A 21836-nucleotide genomic window follows, 5' to 3' on the forward strand; every position below is an offset into this window, starting at 1 on the left:
TTGCCACTGCTATGTCACCTACCGCAGGAATATCCAGGCATGCTGGTATGATAAGCTCTAACTGAGAACTGCTGGAACAATGAACATGTTCACTTTACCAATTTACCACCTCTTTACTCAGGTGTGGGCAGATAAAAAAGTTCAATCCCATGATATGATAATGAGTAATAGTGCAGCTTCCATAGCTACTCTTAAAGTTTGCCCCATACAACGAGTCACCTAATTGTGTTGTCTTCCTAATATGGCAACCCTCATAGATTACAGGGAAATAGTGTAGGAATACAATGACAATGTGAAGCACAAAAAATGCACACGCAGCACTATATCTTTTAACAGATTTTTAACTTGCGGGTGGATGGGTTTTTATGCCAATCATCACAACAAAATAAGAAAGGCCAGGCATAGATTCTGCTCGCCTATTCATGTCACTAACGCCATTGCTGGCGTTTTCTAAAAATGTCAGCTCTTTTTCACATAAACATACAGAGAAAAGCTTTATGCATTTATTGCCCACACATGCAATTTTAGCATCCTCGATTTTCTTTGAGGCTGCTACGTTGTCCTCATCATGTTGATATGGTTTTCCCCTGTACGTGACGAACGATTAACAAGCCCAATTTGAGGTGCTGCCAATCCTAATAGGGCTAGGAAGTGGCGTGTGCTCCATTGTTATTGACTTGCATGCATTGTTTACATTTTTTAGTGACTTTTTTCACCCACTGAACTCTTTTACAAAGTTATCGCTCCATGCAAGACACACTTACATTTATTAGAACTTTCTGAATCTTGTCGCCAATTCTATAGCATAAGGATGGTGTATAATCAAATAACATGTGCAAAGTGAATATAGTCGACTTCCATTGATTCGGCCTTGACAGAACAGGCAAAATTGATCGAATTATCCGGCTGGTCGAATAAAACAAGATGCGGAAAAATGCTAGAACATGCCAGTGATTCGTTCGGCAGTATTTTCCAGATTCTAACACGCCCCCAAATGACACGTGTGCACACTTACTGTGTGTCTAAAGTAGAAAACTAACATAGAAATTACATTAAGGCTCTTAAAGTAGAAATGTAATGAGCATCCGATCTTTTAGCAAGGAAAATGGACACGGGTGTAATATGTGTTGCACAATGGCGGCCGGTTTTCTAAAGTTAGCTTTGCCGCAAATCAATCGTGTAGTACTGTAAAGCTCACAAATACCGCTAAGGCAGGTTTGATATAGTATCCGATTGCACTGCACAGGCATTTGCAGTCTAATATCGTAGAAAAGAAAGGCATGTGTTAGACTCATATAAAGATAGTAATAGGACATTGCGAGCTACGGTTATTGCTTGAAAATATTCCTAGGGAATACAGAAAATAGGCTTTTTCATTGGGAAGAGGACGTGTGTTCAGCACATTCATTCTCTCATAAGCTTCACTGACACAGATGCTGCCACCAGAGGGGTCGCTATTGGGGTCACCATAAGGGTCAGGCGCATGCGTGCTGACTGGTCAAGTTTGAATTATACGGTGAAGGTCAGTTTTAGGATCGAAATTACAAAAGCTTGGGCACATAGAAGTGAATTGGCGCTGGCCAGGACCCTCAGCCGAGTTCTAATGAACGGAAAAATCAAATTAAGTGGAGTCGAATTAACAAAAGTTTACTGTAGCAGTGGTGTACATTCTGGAACAGATTTGAGCATCAGCAATTATGCTGGAATGCACAATGAGTCACATATAAATGGCTGAAGTACTTGAGCTGTAGATAAACCTTGATGACTGATGACTGTGATCACCAACACCATTGTGCTTTGTCTGTTATTTCTCTTTTTCTGCTTATTTTACGCTTTGTCTGCTATTTCACGTGTTATTTCTGTGCACAAGTTTGCCCACGAAGAGTTGGTTTAGTGACTCACAGTTTTGGTACGGCGTGGATCTTTGCCATCACTACAATGCAACGCTGTCAACTCTTCTTTCTACACCCAGGACCAGTTGGCCTCAGAGAAGGAGTTTGAGCTGCTGCGTGAACGGAAAGCACGCGAGGCGGAAGAGGAGCTTCGGCGCTCAGTCCAGGAGCGAGAGGAGGCCCTGCAGGCGCACATCCGACAGCTGGAGAAGGAGCGTGCCAAGGTCGAGCAGAAGGTCACCGACCTCACCCGGAGCAATGAGCAATATGAACAGGTGGGTACACTGTTGCATGAAGGTTTACTTTTGAGCAGAAATATCAGTTTGCCAAGGATTGACAAAGGTGGTGTTTCTGCTAGAACAGGCTATAGAGAAAGTGGCCGAAAGATGGGACTCAATAACACAGCAAGTACAGTGACCGAGGGATTATTTGGACACTGATAATTTGCATATTCGAACCCATATGCTTAACCCTTTCGCTGTCGGACGTTTCTGGCCGTGACGCACCCCCAGTGTCGGCTTGGTTTCAGGGAACGAGCATAACAGGGAATGAACATAGCAATTTATTTTTGATTATGATTGGTCTACAAATAACATAGTCAATGCAATATGCACGTTTCAGTGTTCTGCAGCTGTTGTTAGTAAACATCATCATCATCATCAGCCTGACTATAAAATCCGTTCAACATCCGAATCTGACGATGCGGAACCCTCTTCCTCTTATGCGACTTTGTCCGAGTCCGAATCCGAGCTCGGCTCGTATTCTGAATTGGAATTCAGCCACCGCTCCCATGAGCAGACGAAGGTCCCGCGCGCCTAGCCATCCGAAAGTAACCGCGCGCAGGGAGGATGCGCTTTCAGTCGCCCGCGCAACGGAGAGAAATGTGACGTTGCGTGATCAAGAAGACAGAGGGAGATGGAAAAAGGCTAAACAAAGTTCGAAGGGCTTTACGTTTACTGCTGCAAGTCGGAAGCGAGGGTGCGGCGAGAGAGCGAAAGCAGCAATCGAGTCACCCTTTTTGGAGAGGCAACGGCACGTGCGCCTGAACTTGACGCGCTGTAGCAGGCACACCAACAGAAGAAAAATAAAAACCTTCAAACCAGCGGAGATTACAGAACAACCCTTGAACCCATAACCACACGCGCGCGACGCATGATCCAGCGAACGCGGAGCCACCGCGCCACTCAGCAAGGAGAAAGTGGAGAGTGGCAGTCGCACCGTACTCTTCAATACATGGACTAACACAGGTCGGAGCGAATATACGAACTTGTAGAAAGAGTCAACAGATGGCATGGCCAATCCAGGAGCGCCTGCTTTGCGCTCAGGCGCGAAATTTTGAACACACGATAGAGAACGTACCGGTACGTCAGTGACACCGTGGGGGGGAAGCGCGATGACGTACCGGTACGTCGGTGACAGCGAAAGGGTTAAGGGGAGTTCCATAACTGTTTTAGGATGCATTTCTTAGGTGCCCGTTCCTGCAGCGAGTGGCGGCGGCGTAACTGAGCAAACGAGCACAGTGAAAGATGAAAAAGCGAATGCGGAGTGCAGCGTGGGATCAAAACTGCGAGCAGGAAAGCAGAGGAGGAGAGTGTAGTGAAACGGTGATAAAGCGTAGTGCAGCGCAGTACGTGTCGTGGGGGAGCTCTGGCGGCAACAGCTGCTGTGAATCACGGCCCCACGTCACCCATGCACTTGCTGTCATGATCTCCAGATTAGCGACGTAGTCGCACCAAATTTGTCTCCATTTGCAACTTGCCGCACGAGATAGATTGTCCACTCCAGCCAATATATTGCAAAATGAAAGCACGTATAGAGCTGCGCTGAAATTTCACATTAGGGAGTGTCATAATCATCTGTGAATTTTTTATGTGGTAAAGGCGGGTGTATTACTGTGTGGTCTATATGAAATGTAAATGTAATGCAATGTGTACTAGTCCTGAATTAGTGAGTGACCGAGTGATTGTAAAAGGAAAGTTACGTTGCGTATGTGTATCTTACTTAAATAGACAACAACATATACACGTGTTTTTTAAAACCAGTAATTCATCGTTTCTGTTGCTCACATTGTGATACACCAGCTCCATGTTTGGGGTCAGCTAGGAGCTTGCATGGCTGTGGCGATGAAAGCTGAGGTCATGGTGCCGCAACCCCGCCTGCATGGGGACCGTCCCTATACCTTGTTTCATTAGTTCCTCTCAGAACTGGGGAAAGTACGGGCCCCCATCATCCCATGAGGAGGGCGAACACATCTTAAATGTGTCCTTCGCCTTGTCATGTGCTAGTGGCGACCACTGCAGCACAAGCAGCGGCAGCATCTACGGACACTGTGCAACTGCGCAGCAAGATCAGCTGTTGCAATAGTAGTGGAAGAAAATTTACTTCGACACCGAAAGGGCGTGTGTCTTCGAGATACTTCCGAGACACAGAGGAGTAGGAGGGTTGCAGAGACAGGGGAATCGGAGGATTCAGAAGGAGCGCTCTGGCAGCAGCATGTAACATTGCACGAGAGGGTGCTGCCATCTCTCAGGCCTTCGTGCAGCATCCACTTGCACAGGGTGCGCTCGCTGACATACGTAGGTGCATCCGTTCTCTTAATTACAGAGCTGGTGTTTGCACCCTCACTGCACTCCTTCCACATAGTTTCAAGCGCGCTCCAACGCCAGCTGCTTCCTTCCTTTCACGTGAAACAGCAGTTTAGAATGATGCTGCACAGGCGAGACTGCGGACATCATTTTCGTCTCGACAAAGCACTACCCAGGAGAGAGCTCTTTGCAGTGCTGTGTCTGTGTCAACCACAAATGCGAATTTATTAATGTCAAAGTAATTTATTGTTGGTACTTTTCAAATGCAAGTTAATGTTCATACAGCAGCGTTGCATTTATTTCTTTTGTTCTTTGCATATTTTGACTAGGAACAAGTGGAGAACTCTACTTTCAGTATTGTAGAACTGCAGTAAATATTTTATTTAAAAAGCGAAGTAAAGTCACGTAATAAAACGCACTTCTGACCTGCAGAGAAGCTTCTAAGTAAGCAGCTGCTGACGAGACCACTTGACAAGTCCATTTAGTCGAGTAACGCGTTCCAAACTATGGCACTACATCTCACTACACAAGAATCTGTGCTTGCAGGCCTCGTAGCTTTTGCTCTGCTGTGAGCAACTACTGACAGGCACTCCAAGTGAAAATACCAAGTTTACTTAGATCGATAGATTATCTCAGTTTATCTGTCTAGAAATGTATCACTGTTTTTCGCGGGCCAATATTATCGCAATTGGCTTTTTCGTCTTAAAAAGGTTGTCAACCAGCAGTGATGCCGCAGGTCAAGTCAAGCTGCAGCAATGCTACAGATGAAATGACGCTCCTCATTCTATATTGTGCGTGAAGCCTGTGATAACCTGCGTGCCTGAGTCACACATATCCACAAACGGCGTGGTCAGCACGGCCAATCAAAACTAGAACAGTGAATGCAACAGGCGGTAATGCGGAGCAATAACGCTGGCCTGCTGCATATGTTTTGTACTATCAAAATTTATGTAATTAACTTTCACCTCTAACATGCAGCTGTGGTTGAATAATGTAAAATAGAAGTTTTTTCGTTACTATATGAGAGGTACCATAGTCCACAAGAGGAGGTGCCACTCCAATTTTTTTTATTTTCGTCATTTTCTCACTTACAAATGCTCTGTTCTTGCTAAGAATGATGAATTCATTATTACAGAAGCGTAATCTTTCAATCTAGCTTGTCTTAATATTTCTCTAGTGTCCCTTGAAACAGAGTATAAGAAGAGCGAGCCACAACCGTGCTCAAATGCAGTAGCTGCGTTCATCTCGCAGTCGTCTTGCTCTGCTGCACTTGGTGGTGCCGGCCTGATTGATGTTGGCACTCGAACAATCTACACCTTATGAGAACAGCTGCAACTGGTAATCAACACAGTATCTCTACTTTCTTTCTTATGATCCGCAGAAGTTGAAGGAAAAGGACAAGGAACTGGTACGCATCATACAGCTGAACGAAGAGCAGAGGAGAGCTGACAAGGAGGTTCACAAGTACGTTTGCTTTATCCCTGAATGTTTGTGCTGACTTTTGCTTCCATGCATGAGAAAATAGTCATGTGCTCTGACATCCACAAGTTAAGCATGGCACTTTTATTATTGAACCATATTGAAAGATAAATCACCAGTAAGTACTGTTGTGAAGGTTTAGTTCTCAGATAAAGCTGAGAACTAAAATCGTGTGCCCTCCTAGCACCATATAATTCTCTCCTTTGAAAATTTAGCTTCACCACATTTTTTGTATTTCCAGAATCATGAAAAACACACTGCTGCAGAACAAAATGAAAACTTTTATTTCTTCAGTGAGTTTTGTCAAGCAGGGCCCCTCACCAGGTCTAGCCATGTTGAGCTGACAAGTGCAGAGCATACAGTGTGCCATAATGATCGTGTCTGAAAAGTATTACATTGCTATGCGCCGCGGAAAGATCTGAAATTTCAAACTGAACGCTGTTTTCCCTTCTCCTCGCGGCCGCCGTGCTCCATGCCGGAGGATGGCGTACACGTGCTAGTGCGCCTACGTACGCATGTTTGTGCTCTTACGTTGCTCGTGGTGACACGTGACTTCAAGAATTATTTAAAGCAACATCTGTTATTTGTGTAATTTGTTGCTTGAATAGACGAAATACAGTTTAGAGAAATAATGAAACACAGAAACCGAATGTCTGCATGTTTTTGTTTTACTTTGCACCGCAAGAGAGATGTACTTCCGTGTCGTCTGCTTGTTCCCCATGTCATGCAGTTGTGCGCAGACACCGAAACTATGCCATTTTCTACCGTGTTCCAGCACGCAATCACGCTCTGCGATCAGCTTGTGTCTGCCTCAGTATTCGTGTAGCACTGACTTATACCACTAGTCAGGGGTCCTCGTGCACAGAGTGCAAAATCGTGCGCTGCCTGAAACAAGACAAATGCAACAGCTCGCGCACGACACTGTCAGCGGAAGTGCGCTGTGCCGCAAAAAAAGCGAGAAGAACACAAAATGAAGGCGGGGCCCGTGACGTCTGCGTCACGCAATCCTCGAGGTGCGGTATGGAAGAACGCAGGGAAGGGATTTCGCTTGCCGAGGCTAGTTGGGGCGAGTAGAGGGTCCCTCTTGGCAGTGGAGCCCACCTCCGGAAGTCATAGGTCCGCGGCACTGTAATGTTTCGGTCTCTGCTATTAATGAACCAGATTGAAAAATCCTTCTTGCAGAACACTCCCTAGAGGATGTGTAACAACTTCCAGTGCATAACCAAATTTTGCTGTGGGGCCTGTTGCCCTTTAAGAATGTGGGCTCCATATGAGAACTCTCTACAGAAATGTTACATACAGTGAAATCTTGTTATAACGAACTTCAGGGGACTGCGGAAAATTCTTTAATAATCTCTACACGGAAGAGAACGCGTGGCCGCGACGGTAGTGGTTAACAAGGAAGGAAACCCAATCACGTATGCCACGGCAAAGGTCGCTGGCACAGCGGAGGCCGAGGAGATTGCCGTAGCGCTGGCGGCAGCGGAAGGTTATAGAACAGGCCGATCTCTCAACATACATACGGACTCAAAAGAGGTGTGCAGGAACTATACGAGAGGCAGAATCAGCAAAACTGCCCTCAGAATACTCAGCGGAGCCACCTCCGCCGAGAAGGAAAAGCCCAGGCACAAACTAATCTGGATCCCGGGTCACGTAGGCATAGGGGGGAACGAAAGGGCAGACAGCCTAGCTCGAGGCGAAGCGTTCCGAGCTGGGCGGTCGGATGCCCCGGAGACCCACCTACAGGCTTGCGAGGGGGGATACGCAGAGACCCTGAACTTACATAGAGGAACTAGAATTAGATATCCGCCACCACACAAAGACCTCACAAAGGAGGAAGCGACCAGCTGGCGCAGACTACAAACAAACTCCTTCCCCAACTTACACGTGCTCAATAAGATGTTTCCGACACATTACAGGGCCACCTGCCCTTGGTGCGGTGCCAAACCTACACTCTACCACATCACCTGGGAGTGCGCACGCAACAAAGCATTCCACAAACACGAACACCCGAGTGCGGAGCAATGGGACAGTCGGCTCACCAGCAGCGAGCTCACGGCCCAAAGGGCCCTAGTGCAGCACGCGAGCGATGCAGCACGACTCAGTGGAGCCTTGGAATAGGGGCCCACCCTTGCTGAAGAGGAGTCTCAAGTCGCCAGCGCCAAGAAGATGAAGACGACGGAGACCTCGTAACCGCGAAACTCTTGAAAGACTCAAAAGTTTTCACTCACTCACTCACTCAATAATCTGAAAGGTCATTATAGTGAAAGCTCAAAAATTAACCATTCCGCTCATCAACCCATGAGTTGTCATCGTATTAACTTTCCATGACAGCCTCACTGTTAGCTCCCGGCCTGTGCTCGTGGTATTTTCCATAGATTCTGCTGCCACATACCACCGAAGCACCGTATAGTAGTAAGGGTGACGCATGCAAAAGAGGTGCTGACACCGAGGAAGATAACCGAAGAACAGGAAACTGTGATGCCTCTAAAGCACAATGTTTCCTGTTATTTGTTTCTTTTTCACATTCCTTGCCAGGGATACCGCAACTTTCTCGCAGAGGCGGACACCTGAACTATTCTAAAGCACAAGCCTGTGTAAACAACAGAAAGCAAGGTCGTGTGGCATCATTTAAATTTCTCTGTGCACGTAGCTGGTTAGCTGCACAGAAAGAAGCATGAAAAAAAGAAAGGGCCTCTGCAGAAAGAAGGTTGAAAGGTGGAAAAGATGCGCCTGCATCACTAGACGACACTTGTCTGGGTTGAACATGCGCTCCCGAAACCTGACTTATTGTCACCTCCACAACAGAAAAAAAATTTTCTCCTCCTGCGCTGTCCAGGTCATGTGCCGCAGCGTGTTCTTTCTGTGCCTTGTCATCTGCTAGCCTACAGTTGCGGCTGCCGTGAAGGATTCACTGAAATTGAAGAATCCTGGGATTTCAGAATAGTATGAATTCGTAGTACTGGAGCATTGTTAACGTGATATGGAAACTGAATAGTGATCGTTATTCTGAAAAGTTCTGTACTCTGAAGTTCATAGTACTGAAATATTTTTACATTGAAACTATAAGCTGTCAGCAGAAGATTTCTGAAAAGTTTGTTAATGTGGTGTTCATACTACTGAAGTTTCACTGTATAGCGTATATACTTGCATAATGATCGCACTTGCGTAAATCGCACCCCTGAATTTTGTCATCAAAATTCCTTTTTTTCTTTTCCCCGCATAATGATTGAACCCCAAACTTGCCACAGCGATATGTCGTGTGCCAAGTCTAGCTAATGGTGATCGTGCTTACCATCTGTCAAACGCTGTCGAATGCTACGCAACTACTCTTGAATTCAAGACATACCAAGCGGTCTGCACACACCTAACAGATTCTTAAACAGATGCCCCATTTCCATTCCTTTCATCTCTTTCCGCAATTCCACGAAAAAAAGAAAATGAGAGCTACAACCAAACTTGCCTTGGCTTTAATATTTGTAGGCTTCATAATGGTTGTTGTCAACAACAAGAACAAAAAAGGTGCCTTTTGATTCCTCTCGTCTGCACTCGGGGGCACACAACAAATCGCGAGCGGCAATAACAGTAGTAACGTTTACACTGATTCTTTAGAAGTGTACCCTATTCATACGCCGATCCTTGTAACACAGCTAAGATATTCACCCACCTTTAGCAGAAACGTGCCAGCATGCCCGCCATGTGTTTCTATGTCACTGGCAGCTAAGCGCGCCATATCTCTGTTTTTGTCCCCTCAAAGTGGACATGGCTACGTTATTGCTGCAAGCTTACTGATATTAATGATATTATTCATTACTGATAGAGAATAAACTGTTTCAATGCATGTAATGTACTCATAAAAAGAAAAACAATCCCGTTCGGCATGTTCGGCTTGCTCCGCTGGCCGCCATTTTTTTTTTGGTGTCCCGCGCTGTTACAATGGCAGCTGCCTGTTTATTGACCGGTTGTCATCCCGCAGCAAATGTGGAATGAAAAAAAAATTGTTTCTCTTCGCGGAAAATTTAACCCACGTAATGATGGCACCCCTGAATTTTCGTCTTTTTTTTTTTACAAAAAAGTGCAATCATTATGCGAGTAAATACAGTAATACATCAAATTTTATATCTAGTGTACTGGGAAAACACCCATCCAGCCACTTGAAATATATACTGAATGTGGATCATTGTGAAAAACAGTGAAAGAAGGGAACCTGCTACATGGTGGGATACTAATGCAGCAAACACCCATACACCCTCCCAACTCGTTCGACTAAAGCACCTTACTCGTACATATTATTCAAACTTACAGAACAGATTAAATCTGGAGTGTTTTTTAAAATGTTTGCAGCAGATTTTAAATATCATTATTTACATCATTGCTGTTGCTTTTGATGCAACATCTTGGCATGCACAACCATGCACACAGCACCTGGAAAGGATACAGTACCTATGTTCTGCTAACCTTGCTGCATATTGACAGCATACAAAAAGAATCGGGGTGCATTTGAGGGGCTCAATACTCAGTGAAGTAACTGTTAGAGAAAGTGAGAAGCTGTTGGTGCGGTGGTCTTCTTCGGCTCATTAGACCACCTTTGGTGGCAGACTCAGGGAGGAGCGGAAGCGCAAGGAACAGCAAGAACGGGAGGAAGTGCAGAAGGACTCGGGCAAGACTGTCGCTGACAAGGCAGCAGTGCCGTCTCCACCAAGGACGCTGAAGCCGGCCACCAACGCTGCAGCCAACAGCAACAGTAAGTCTCCCAGCTGCTCGCAGAGGTGTGTTGGTGTACAGGAGTTCAGTTCTATTTGATAGCAGCATGCAAGCAGGTGGCTGATAAAACCTCCTCCAGTGTCTGCTGATACACACTGATGCTATCATTGAATGTCAAGTGCACATCGCAATATCTAAGCATCCACACCGAGACCACTTTTGTATTATATAGGCACTTTTGGCATTGTTATCTCAATTATACTGTGCAGTGCAACTAACTAGGTATAATTGTCTCCACTTAGTTCCATTTAAACATGGGGATAAAAAACTCAAATTTGACATGAAAATACCATCGTTATATCCAATATTTGTTATAAGCATATATTCGCTAGACACTGGGATATCGAGGAGAAATGTATTATATTTACTTCGTCATGTGCAATAAACATTGTTATAGCAAAGTTGACGGGGGAACCAAAATTACTTCATCATGTCCATAGCTTCGTTATATCCATTACTGCATGTTTTGGGCTATGAGTTTCTATAGTTTGCACTATGAGATTCTATAGGGATCTAATGAGGAATTTCGCTTGGTTTTATTATTACAGGTTATTCATTATATTATGTTAAGGTTAATCAGTGTGAGGGGTGCAGAATAAGGCAAATTTCTTGCCAAACTAGACATTTAACGGAAGTACCGTACTTACTTGGTTGTAACGTGCACCCACTGGCCATGACCTAAAAAAAGAAAGTCCTTTACAGTACCACGCACCTCGTTCTTTCATACGGAAATACAACTTTCTCACATATGGAAAAACAGGTTTACTCCCAATGCACTAAAGTTGCCATAAATTAAAAAAGTCACAGTTTCACCCAAAAGGCAGAGCATCGATTGCAATAACAAATCAGTCGACAGCTATGCAAAGTAAGGATAGTAGTTTTATCAGCCGTATAAACTTATAAAGATTCGCTTACTAACTAAATAACAAGCATGATGTCGCATGTGCACAGGCAAACATGAACACATTTCACTCAATGACCATGGAAACTCTCTATCAAAACACTGGAGTCAGCAAGTGCAGTAACAGGAGTGAGCGAATTGAGCTTTGTGCTGTCGGACGCATAGAATCTGCCCCCATTGCAGATCGCTTCCAAGATAGCGGCTGCTGAGTACAGCGCAGCCGCTGGAGTAGGACGCCTTTTCTGTTTGCGCCAGTCCCACTTGCAAGTTTCAGGAACTTGGAATACCCACGGTGCAGCCCAATTCCCGTTTGTCTTTGCACATGTGATCGCTTTCCCTTTAATTGCGGCATCGTGATGAACTCGGCATATCTTCGCAGTCGTCAGCACTTCCATGCTGATAGCTAGAGTAAATGCAGAAAACAGGAAGATGGACGGTGGACTAACCTAAGCAAACGTGCTACAGCTCATGGAGGAAGCTACGGCAGCTAGGCTTGAAGTGCGTACGAGGCGGCCATTTTGAAATGCCGATGGCGATATGGTAATGCAGATTTAGGGTCGTACTGTATTGTAATGGGCACGCAACTTATGGACCCGTTTTATCCGAAAAAAGAAAGTGTATGTTAAATTCGAGTGGATACGGTGCGTCATATATTGAATAATTCAGACGACCAATCTGACCTTGCTGTGAAACACAGGGTGTCTACCAACCTGGAAAACCGGGAATTCTCAGGGAAATTGAACAGTCTGGAAAAACTCAGGGAAAACTCAGGGAATTTGTGCTTTTATCAGGGAAAATTAGCTTAACTCTATTGAAAGGGAACGAAAGTAGTGGTAATGCTGGCTCCAGTAACGGAGGAATCGCAACGAATCGTCATTGACGCCGTGTCATCGGCACGATGTATTGCCAGAGTAGTTAATGACCGATTTTCCAGACGTCCTGCTTTGCGGCACCACCATGTACTCTATATAGTCAATATATATTGCCCTGACTGCAGGTCAGAAATGGCATTAATCAAAGCCGCCACTGCCGCTATTTTGATTATCTCGCCGCCTCGAACCGGCACTCTCGCACGCAGATCCGCTGGCAGCTGTAACCACCACCGCGGCAACGTTAGGCCTAGCTACTTCTATGTTCGCTATTAAGCTTCTTGCCGTGCGGTGCGGTCTTTTTCATTGAAAGAATTCGCCGCTATCACCAATGGCACCGACTCCGCCTTTGTAATCCTCGCGATTGGCTTTGAAGCTCCCAGAGCACAGCGCGTTGCGTAATGCCAGTCTCTGAAAGTTAGCTTCGCCTCGGTACAGTAGTGTTGGGCGGTGAAGCATAACAAGCGTGGGAAGGGGCAATTGTCACGGAACACAGTATGTATTCCTTAATTATACACACGTGCACCCCCACCTCCTGTCACAGTGCGAGCACCGATATGCCTAGTAAGTGTACTGGCAGGCCTTAAGAGCTTTTTCGGGCGTGCCTGTGGCAATTTCAGCCCTTAAGGGTAGTTAAAGACAGGAATTCATTATTTTTCGACTGCCCGATTTTCGGATGTTTTTGCGGCCCCTAGGGAATCAGAAAAATCGGACGTTGACTGTACAACTGACCAAGAGGATGCTTCAAATGATCCATGTGGTGAAAGCGTGGTAGAAGGAGGATGGATGAGAACAGAAAGGACCGACGCACTGATGAATTAACGGGAACGGAAGCGTGCCGCTGCTTCTTTGAAGGAGCTTGAGCTAAAGAAACTAAGTGTTGGCTGACGCCGAGATGCAGACGTTCCTCATCCAAACCAAAATAAACTGTTTTAAGCAGTGAAACCCAACACTGAGATGTTGTGCACGGGCTGAGAGTATGTCAGGACAGTTGAGGTTGACTTCCCAGCTGCTGAGAGAGAACCTTAGTTGTGACAAAGTTCAGGCCTCATACAGATGAGCTTGCTATCAGTTGATAGAAATAGCTCATATTAAAAAAATATTTACTTATGTATGCATCTCCTTTTCATTAAAATGTTCGACTCAATTTGGAATGGGTTTTACCATTTCTTTCACTGTGCATTTTACTAACACCTTCCTTCTGTTTTCTTTTTAAATAAAATAGATATTACTCCTTACTATTAAAACTGGATTAAGTCATTTTTTTTGTTTCAGCATGCTTACTAGAGAGTGACAGCATCGGACAACGTGGTGTCAGCCTGTCTTGACATAAAACAAAGTTCTGGCTCATTCAGGGAATTTTGCAAAGGTGCTCAGGGAAAACCTGGAAAACTCAGGGAATTTGGAAATGTCAACTTGGTAGACACCCTGGAAACATGACTAGTCTTTTTTCACACGTCTGCACAGGGATATGCGTTTCTATTTTAAAATGGGAAAAATATGTTGGTCAAGTTTCGCAGCAAGGTCGCATTTCTTGTCCACATTGTTCAATATAAGACTTACTTCAGTTACTTCAAAAGAATTTGCGCACGGGCTGATTGGTACATTTCTTTCAGTACTAAGTTTGCGCAGCACAATGTAAATCCAGCATGAATAAACATGAAACAGTTGGAAGTCAGCACCTGTCTCCTTCATTCTGTGTTCCTTCATGCCCTGTTTGTTTTACGCTGCGAAACCTTAGTACTGAAAGTTCAGTTACTTGGCTAGCTGGTCAAAATAACTGCAACTTTGCCTTCTCCTGCATCCCTTACAGTGATTGATGTATAAAACATTCTATGTTACTTTCGCCGTCCGCAGTATGGCAAAGCATTGCCTTTGAGATTAGCTTGTAATAATTGATGAGGGCTGCATCTGAAAAGTGCAGACACATACAAATTCACAGCTTGTCCTTGACAAACTAAGCAAGTAACAATGGCAAGTGTTCAATTGAACAATTGTGGCCATAAAGTGCTATCTTTATGCAAAATTTGAGCAAGAACGAGCTGCAGAAAGGGCAAAATCGTTTTTCTGCTATTGGATGTATTCCATAATGGCTGATCTACACTTCACCACAGTACAGCTCTGTATTGTTGTGAGATGAAATAACATGCCAAAATAACAAATAATACGGGCATTCATAGACCTCAAGGATGCACCTGAGATTATTACTAAGTAGATGGTACAGGATCTCAGGGGCGGTTCATGGAATGGGGCTGCCAAGGCCACAGGTAGCCGTGGGGTTCTCGCATACAAGTCTGCGATTCTCATTTGACAGCAATACATTGTGTATGCTTCACCTCATTACGTAATGGTACTGCGGCGAAACTATTACCATAGCCTATTACGCACGCATAGAAGTCCCTTGCCACGACGTTTCCTTTGTTATGGTTTTCACTGGGTACTCGGCACATTAGCCCGCCACCTTTTCTTCTTTTTCTGCGCCATGCTGAAGGCATTAAAATCATCGCAAAATGCTTGCTGAAGGCTCCACAGTATGCGCACTAGCAGCTTGCTCCCAACATTCTCAAAAGATTAGTAAAAAATTAGAAAAAGAAACGGATCTGGGCAGGTCATTAATGCGCATGTTAGATAATTGTTGGGCCATTAAGGTTACAGAATGGGTACCAAGAGGAGGGAAGCATAGTCGAGGAAGGCAGAAGACTAGGTGGGGCGATGAAATTAGGAAATTTGCGGGCACTAGTTGGAATCGGTTGGCGCGGAACAGGGGTAATTAGAGATCACAGGGAGAGGCCTTCATCCTGCAGTGCACATAAAATAGGCTGATTATGATGATGATGATGATGGAAAGAAGAAAAACAAAAACTCAGCACGAGGCCTTCACATTCGCATTGGTCACAGGCCCCTAGTCCACGCTCTCACCAAACGCTGCCATCAGGAGAAAGTGCGGCGTTGCGTGTATCTGAAAAGGTCCATTGAGAACTGCAAGTTTCTCACTTGCTTCGTTTTTCAAACCTCTGCACTACTGAGTTTGGCTGCAGACACTCACAAGGTATGCCACACTTTCACTGTGGCCGCGCATGTCTCCGAGGCTGTATTCTCAAGCAGTACACTTCCTCATGGCCCTTTGTTATTGGTTCAGATGAGGTTCAGAGGCCACCGCTTTTGCTGGGATCACACCATTAATGCAAAACTTGATGAAAGTGGAGAATAACATGTAACGATTAAAAATAAGTAGAAGCCCTAGTTGTGTCAAACCTATTTATAACATAGATATGTTGTGCAAATTTTTTTACATTTGTAAAAAATTATTATGACAGTTTATCCATCTATTTAGCAATAAACCCAGGAAGGAATAGCCCAGGAAGCAGTTAAACGAGTGAACACAATCATTAGCCAGATGGAGGAAGGGGGTGAGAGGGGCATTGGCCTTCCCCACCATTATAGTTTTCTAACAACAGCTCTGCCTTCCCCCTATTTTGATTTTTTCATGCAACCCAGTTATAACAATTATTGGTTATAACAATGGAATTTTCATGGCACTTGAATATTGTTATAAGCGGGTTCGACTGTACATGGAAATGAAAAGGGATGAAAATACAACTGGCCGCAGATGGTATATAAACCCACATCTTCGAATTATTTGTGCAATGCTCTTACAAACTGAGCTATTGTGGCACCATTATTCCACCCGCTTTCTGGGGTATATATGTCTATCTACTCCAACTAACCCTGGCAGTGTTAGCCAGAGTCACCACTCACAAACCTTGGATGCGGATGTGGAACATCCTTTTCTTCCGCAGGCATCACGAGTGCGTGATCTTATTGGGTGAATGCAACTGGTAAATGTACCCACACATGCTACCTGAAGGCATCAAAGCTGCCGAATTCGAGACCCTCGCTATTTAATGAACGAGAAGAAAGGAAACCAAGCGGCCCGATTTTTATTAATCATATGATGAGAAGTCAACAAACAATGATACCAAGGACAGCATAGGGGAAATTAACTGCAGTTCTGAATTGAAATAAAGAAATGATAAACACATGGAAACGAAAGCGGATAAAAAAACAAGTGCCCATTACATAGCGAGAGTCTTGAATGTGAGTGCTCATAGCAGTTGTGGGTTAGCACTTGTCCTTTAGCTGTCACAATACTCTTGCCTCTTGTTGCATATTAAAATAGGCACAATGTGTTTCAGCCAACTAGACCACTTCGCTCCCCAGCTAATGGCACCTCTCTTGTGCACACAGACCTGAAGAGCCAAGGAACAAATGCTGCCACTCCAGCAGAGAGGCCGCAGGGCGTGTCGATGCGTAGCAACAACAACCTCTCCCGATCTCGGTCTTTCCCAAACCTGTCCATGGCTGCCGAGGAATCCACCTCGGAGTCGACAGGCCCAGCCACCAGCGCAGCAGTACCCCAGTTTGACCGCACTCTGAAGCCATCGCAGAGGTAAGCTCCCTGGAAATCATCATCAGTTTATTGTCACATGATGTAGGAACTAGGTTGCTACAAATCAGTCACCGAAATAAAAGGAAACACTTTTGCCACACCGCCTTGGCCCTAGCGGGCCGGCCTTCAATGCAGACATGCTCATGTTCCCATCTATTTCGCAAAGCCATTGTATGTCAGCTTGAAAAGCAGGTTGCTGTTGCTAAAAGGTTTGTAACAATCGCCACCTAATTCGAACTTGTTGAACAACTTGTAGCTGCGACAAATTTCTGAGAAGACTACGGGAGTATGTTCACCAGAACATCACCCAAATCAGTGCCACAGTCATTTGACGACCGTATGAGGGAAGGTAAATTAGGTTGTGCCAAACAGTTTCTGTGCAGCAATTCTCCCAGCTAAGTTGTGTTCTAATGTCCTGGTTTCTTCACGCAACTCCTCCTTTCTACGTAATGTCCTGTTGCGCGCTCTACATTAGCCTCTTCCTGCAAGAACAATGTTTAGCATGAGCTGGTTTTCTCTTTCACTACTTCAATCAATTGCCTGCAGTTTCAAAAATAAGGACAATAGTGCGAAAGACAACCACGTCTCGTCCTTTCTCTGCTTCGTGTATGGCTTTAGTGCTGTTCCATCACGAACACAATTTTCAGGAAGTGTTTTGCATAACTCTGGGAAGTGCATTTGAGTGGATTGTATAAACATTCCTGTATTGCAGTGTTGAGATGAGCACCGTCGTCATATCTCGCCAGCCACGAGCACGGACTGGCGATGTGTTCTACCCTCGTGTGAGGAGCATCAGTCCGTCGTCAGGACAGGAGGTAAGCTTGCCTTTGCCATAGTCACTGTTGCCATAAAGAGGGAGGGGGGTTGCTTATACAGTGGCAAACATGACTAAGTGTTAGTCATCTCATTAGTGAATAAAGAAGCCTTAGCTTGGGGCCCACTCAGGTTTATTTTCTTAAAATATATGTTAAATGCAAGAAATGCTTTCATGAGGCAACTGGGCTGGGCCAGTTTGAATGGAATCTGTTGCATTTTTAAAGAGTAAGGTAAATTCTGGCGACTCTGTGAACAAAATTTTTATTTAAAACTGGAATTGTTTACAAAAATACATGCGAAATTGGTAAGCTTAAAAATTATGCAGATACCACGCACTGTGGTAATTGATGTAAGCAAAGCTTTCAGTGCTGGATGCTTTGATTGACGATAATTAGTGATGATGTTGATGGCTAAAGGTTAATTTCTTCAACATTTAGGCTAACATGAGAGTGGTAAGCTGATATTAAACGTTACCTTGCGTGCACCACTGCTGTTTGTTTGCGTAGTACACAGAACACACAGGCAGAGGTGTTTGCTTAAGGCATTGTTGTGCGGCATATTTTATAACCTCCGAAAGGGTCGAGCTTTGTCATTGCCTCACATGGCACATCGCATTGTGGCAGAAGTATTAAACTTGAATTGGATTATGGGGCTGTACATGCCAAAACCACACTCGGATTATGAAGCACAACTTAGTGGTGGGATCCAGATTAATTTTGACACTGTGATTCTCTTTAATGTGTCCTAAATCTAAGTGCACGTACATTTTCTATTTCGCCCCATCAAAATGCGGCTGCCGCGATTGGGATCAAATCCATGACTTTTAACAATGCCATAGCTGCAAAGATAATGCGGCAGGCACAGAAGTGTTGATTTGACGGTCGACCGCTTCCATAGTGTCTCCTGGATCCTGCGGTATGCTTTAATTGACGCAGCTCTGCTTCTCCACGCCCTGCGTAAGTTGTATGCTTGACATATTTGCATGGTGTTTATTTTTCAGAAATAGCAGCAACTAACTGTACTGCACCATTAACTTAAGCTTATCCTGTTCCCCGCAGACGCTGTCGTATAGTAGTGGGGTTTCGTTGCCTTCTCACGTCACCTCCCCCCTCTCTTGTATGGGAACCGCCTCTTTTCCTCCCTCTCCTTCTTCTCCTCTCTACAGTTCCATCTGCATCCCCTCTGGCCTCGCACGTTAGTAGAACAGGAAGCGCTGCAGTTTCTGCAGTGCTTCTTAGGGCAGTCACGGATAATTACAGTTGTCAAGCGGCTAAGGTGGTGACGGCCAGGCAGCTCCAGAGGGCATTGTGGACGTTTGATTCGGGCGAATGAAAATGAGTTTCTCCTGTTGCCTGTCCTCTCTGACTCGCACCTGTCATCTATATACACGCTCTAAACCACCCGCCGACGCGGTGTGCACGACAGCTGCAGCAGCAGTGGGAAAGTCGAAGAAAGAGGCAAAGAAAGCTTCGCTTTAAAAATATTCAAGCATGAAGTTTATAAATCTGTAACTCTGCATTAAGACAGATATCGCAGTTCTGTAAGCTGCATCTGTTAAAGCATCTAAAACGGACGAATTTGATGCATCAGTAGTATACAGAATATGTGAAATTGTTACAACGTTTATGAGTGTTTATGAAAAGCTAGCAAAAACAGTCGTTTTTGATACCGAAACTGGAAAAGAAAGTTCTGCCAGCATTGCCACTCGGCGGTAGTGCTGCATGACCTACAATGCGTGGCTCCTTGGCGTGACCTCCAAGATGCTGCAGTGCCCGTGGTTGGCCACTGCACGGTGAATATCCTCTGAGGTGACGAATTGGAACTTGCATCATAGCCGCTAACTGCCATGTACACACATTCTCTTCACAGGTGCTGTTTAGAGGCTGCTAATGAGAAAATTGTGCGATTATCAGCCTTTCGGCATTGCCAAGATTGCTTCAGTGGTATATGCTACTCAATTATAACCAATTTAGCCCAAGTGTTGCAGCTGGCCTTTAAGTTTAGTTGTATTAGTAAATTAGCTTTCCATACTTCGTTTTGTACTTTGCAGGCAGCACTGCATAAGCTATGCAAGTTGTGCAGAGGTAGAAAACTTGCGCCATGCACTTTAGTCTTCTTCTCTCTTTTTTTCTTTTCTTTTTTTTTTTGCAAGTTACCGTGTTTTAGTTGCAAGCCCAAATGGTGCACTGTGGTCACTGGTGACAGAAACCTGGCACTGTGCTTATATGGTGGCAAATAGATTCACATCTGCAAAGCGTTTGATGTAATAAATATGTCATATAGTCATGTTGTAGTGACGGTGAAAACGAGACAGTAGCAAAACTGTCAGTAATGAATTATTGGGCAAACTTAAGTGAACTTGTGTCCAGAAGACAGGCAACGTAGAAAAGCATAACGAAAGCAGCAAGCATTGTCGTTGAACTTATAAATCCTATCTCCAAGTGAAGTGCACCAGCTATTCATACATGAGTCATCGGACATTGCAGTGTAATTGCTGGTGCTTGCATAGGTTCTCGAATGTACACCACTATTCACATTGCGTGTCCAATCTGATTACAGACAAGATTCCTTCGCTATATACTCTCTTGAAAAAGTTCCGATATATGAATATATATGAGTCTTGTGCTGAGTAAGAGCTTGTAACAGTTGTTAGTTGGTGCTAAATGGTGATAAACAGTAATCAGAAAAACAAACACTGTACAACCTGTCAATATTTCGCAATACAAAAGCATGAGACTTAAAGGGACCTTGTAATGATTTTGACGATTTTGCACAAACATACTGAGTCGTTGGGATAGGTCCTTCTGATACTTAATTGATGCATCTAAGTGCTCCGCATAAAGCGTGTATTTTATTGTAAGGTTTTAAAAATGTACATCGCTACCGATCACAGCACATGACTCCCTTGAGCTTTCAGCCACCCCTGACCTAGTGACGTGAGGTGACCATATGATGCCAGTAGGGCAAGCTACCTGATTGGCTGTCTAGGGTAATTAGATAATTTTCCCAACTTTATGGTGAACAAATGTTGTTCATAATAGTTGGAGTGTTGGTTAATTTGTTTTTTTATAAAAAAGAAATTAACAGAAAGAGAATGCACAAGGACAATTGATCACTACATGCAAGCACTTCCGGCACACAGCAAATGTTGTCTGCTTGTATTACAACATGCTCCGTGTTGACAAGAGCTGCACGGTCAAGTTGGTCTCGACCTTTCTCTTCGCGAGCACCATGGTTCGCCCTTCTTACATTGTGGGCGGCAAACATAGCGACTGGCAATATGTCAAGCTGCAACAGGGGAACACAATGTCATTTAAGATATTTTAAGATGTTTAAAATCTTTTACACTTTGTTAGAGCAATATTAGCTCTTGTGTGGCTCGGTAAGCGTTGCACCACCAGGTGGCTTAGGCTGCTCACATATGTCTACGTTAAAGCTCCTTCATCACAGCAATAGTAGTATGGAGACTCTTTAGTTTACGCCTCCACCCATCCGTCAAAACGCTTAGCTTGCATGTGATTACTGGAATACGAGACATGCTCGGCACCATGACAGAATGCTTACAACTCACGCTGCTTGGATAGCGCTTGCTAGGGGCCAAGGGCCACGTTGCTAGCGGAAAGTGGAAAGGCTTTATGCGCTTGCTCCAAGACAACTGGAAGTAAATGACATGACTCACATCGTGACCCAGAGCCAGTGAAGGCGGAGCTTAGCCCCAGTCATTCGACGAATGAGCTCAGGAGAAAACACGGCTAGGGAGGAGGGTAACTTCTAATCGTCTATAGCTCTCCTAATATGGGGCCCTTCACGTAAAATGTGGCATGAATGTTTTACTGTAGCTGTATCCTACGTGTCTACGAAATTTTTCCAAATTGTTTCAGGGACTCTTTAATGTTACCATGAATAACATGACCCGTACCTGAATCTTTCTTTCATATGTGACACACTATCTTCGGGTCACATATGCAAGCTGTGAGGGGGTTCTCTCCCACCTTCATAGCATTGCCTGCTATGTGTGAAATGGTTTGTAGAGCACTGAAAACTCTAAGAGGATTACCGTATTTATTTTACTATGAAGGG

General features: G+C 44.6%; 1 protein-coding gene across 1 annotated transcript in view; it reads left to right on the plus strand.

Moving 5' to 3' along the window:
• LOC126530061 (ubiquitin carboxyl-terminal hydrolase 8-like) overlaps positions 1-21836 on the plus strand; it is a 652141-nt gene that overhangs the window by 626099 nt on the left and 4206 nt on the right. Inside the window, exons 11-15 of the mRNA XM_072288295.1 lie at positions 1973-2167; positions 5859-5941; positions 10555-10700; positions 16739-16940; positions 17653-17755. Of these exons, the coding sequence (XP_072144396.1) occupies positions 1973-2167; positions 5859-5941; positions 10555-10700; positions 16739-16940; positions 17653-17755 (729 nt within the window). The remainder of the gene's footprint in view (positions 1-1972; positions 2168-5858; positions 5942-10554; positions 10701-16738; positions 16941-17652; positions 17756-21836) is intronic.

Source organism: Dermacentor andersoni, chromosome 5, assembly GCF_023375885.2.
Source record: "Dermacentor andersoni chromosome 5, qqDerAnde1_hic_scaffold, whole genome shotgun sequence".
NCBI lineage: Eukaryota > Metazoa > Arthropoda > Arachnida > Ixodida > Ixodidae > Dermacentor > Dermacentor andersoni.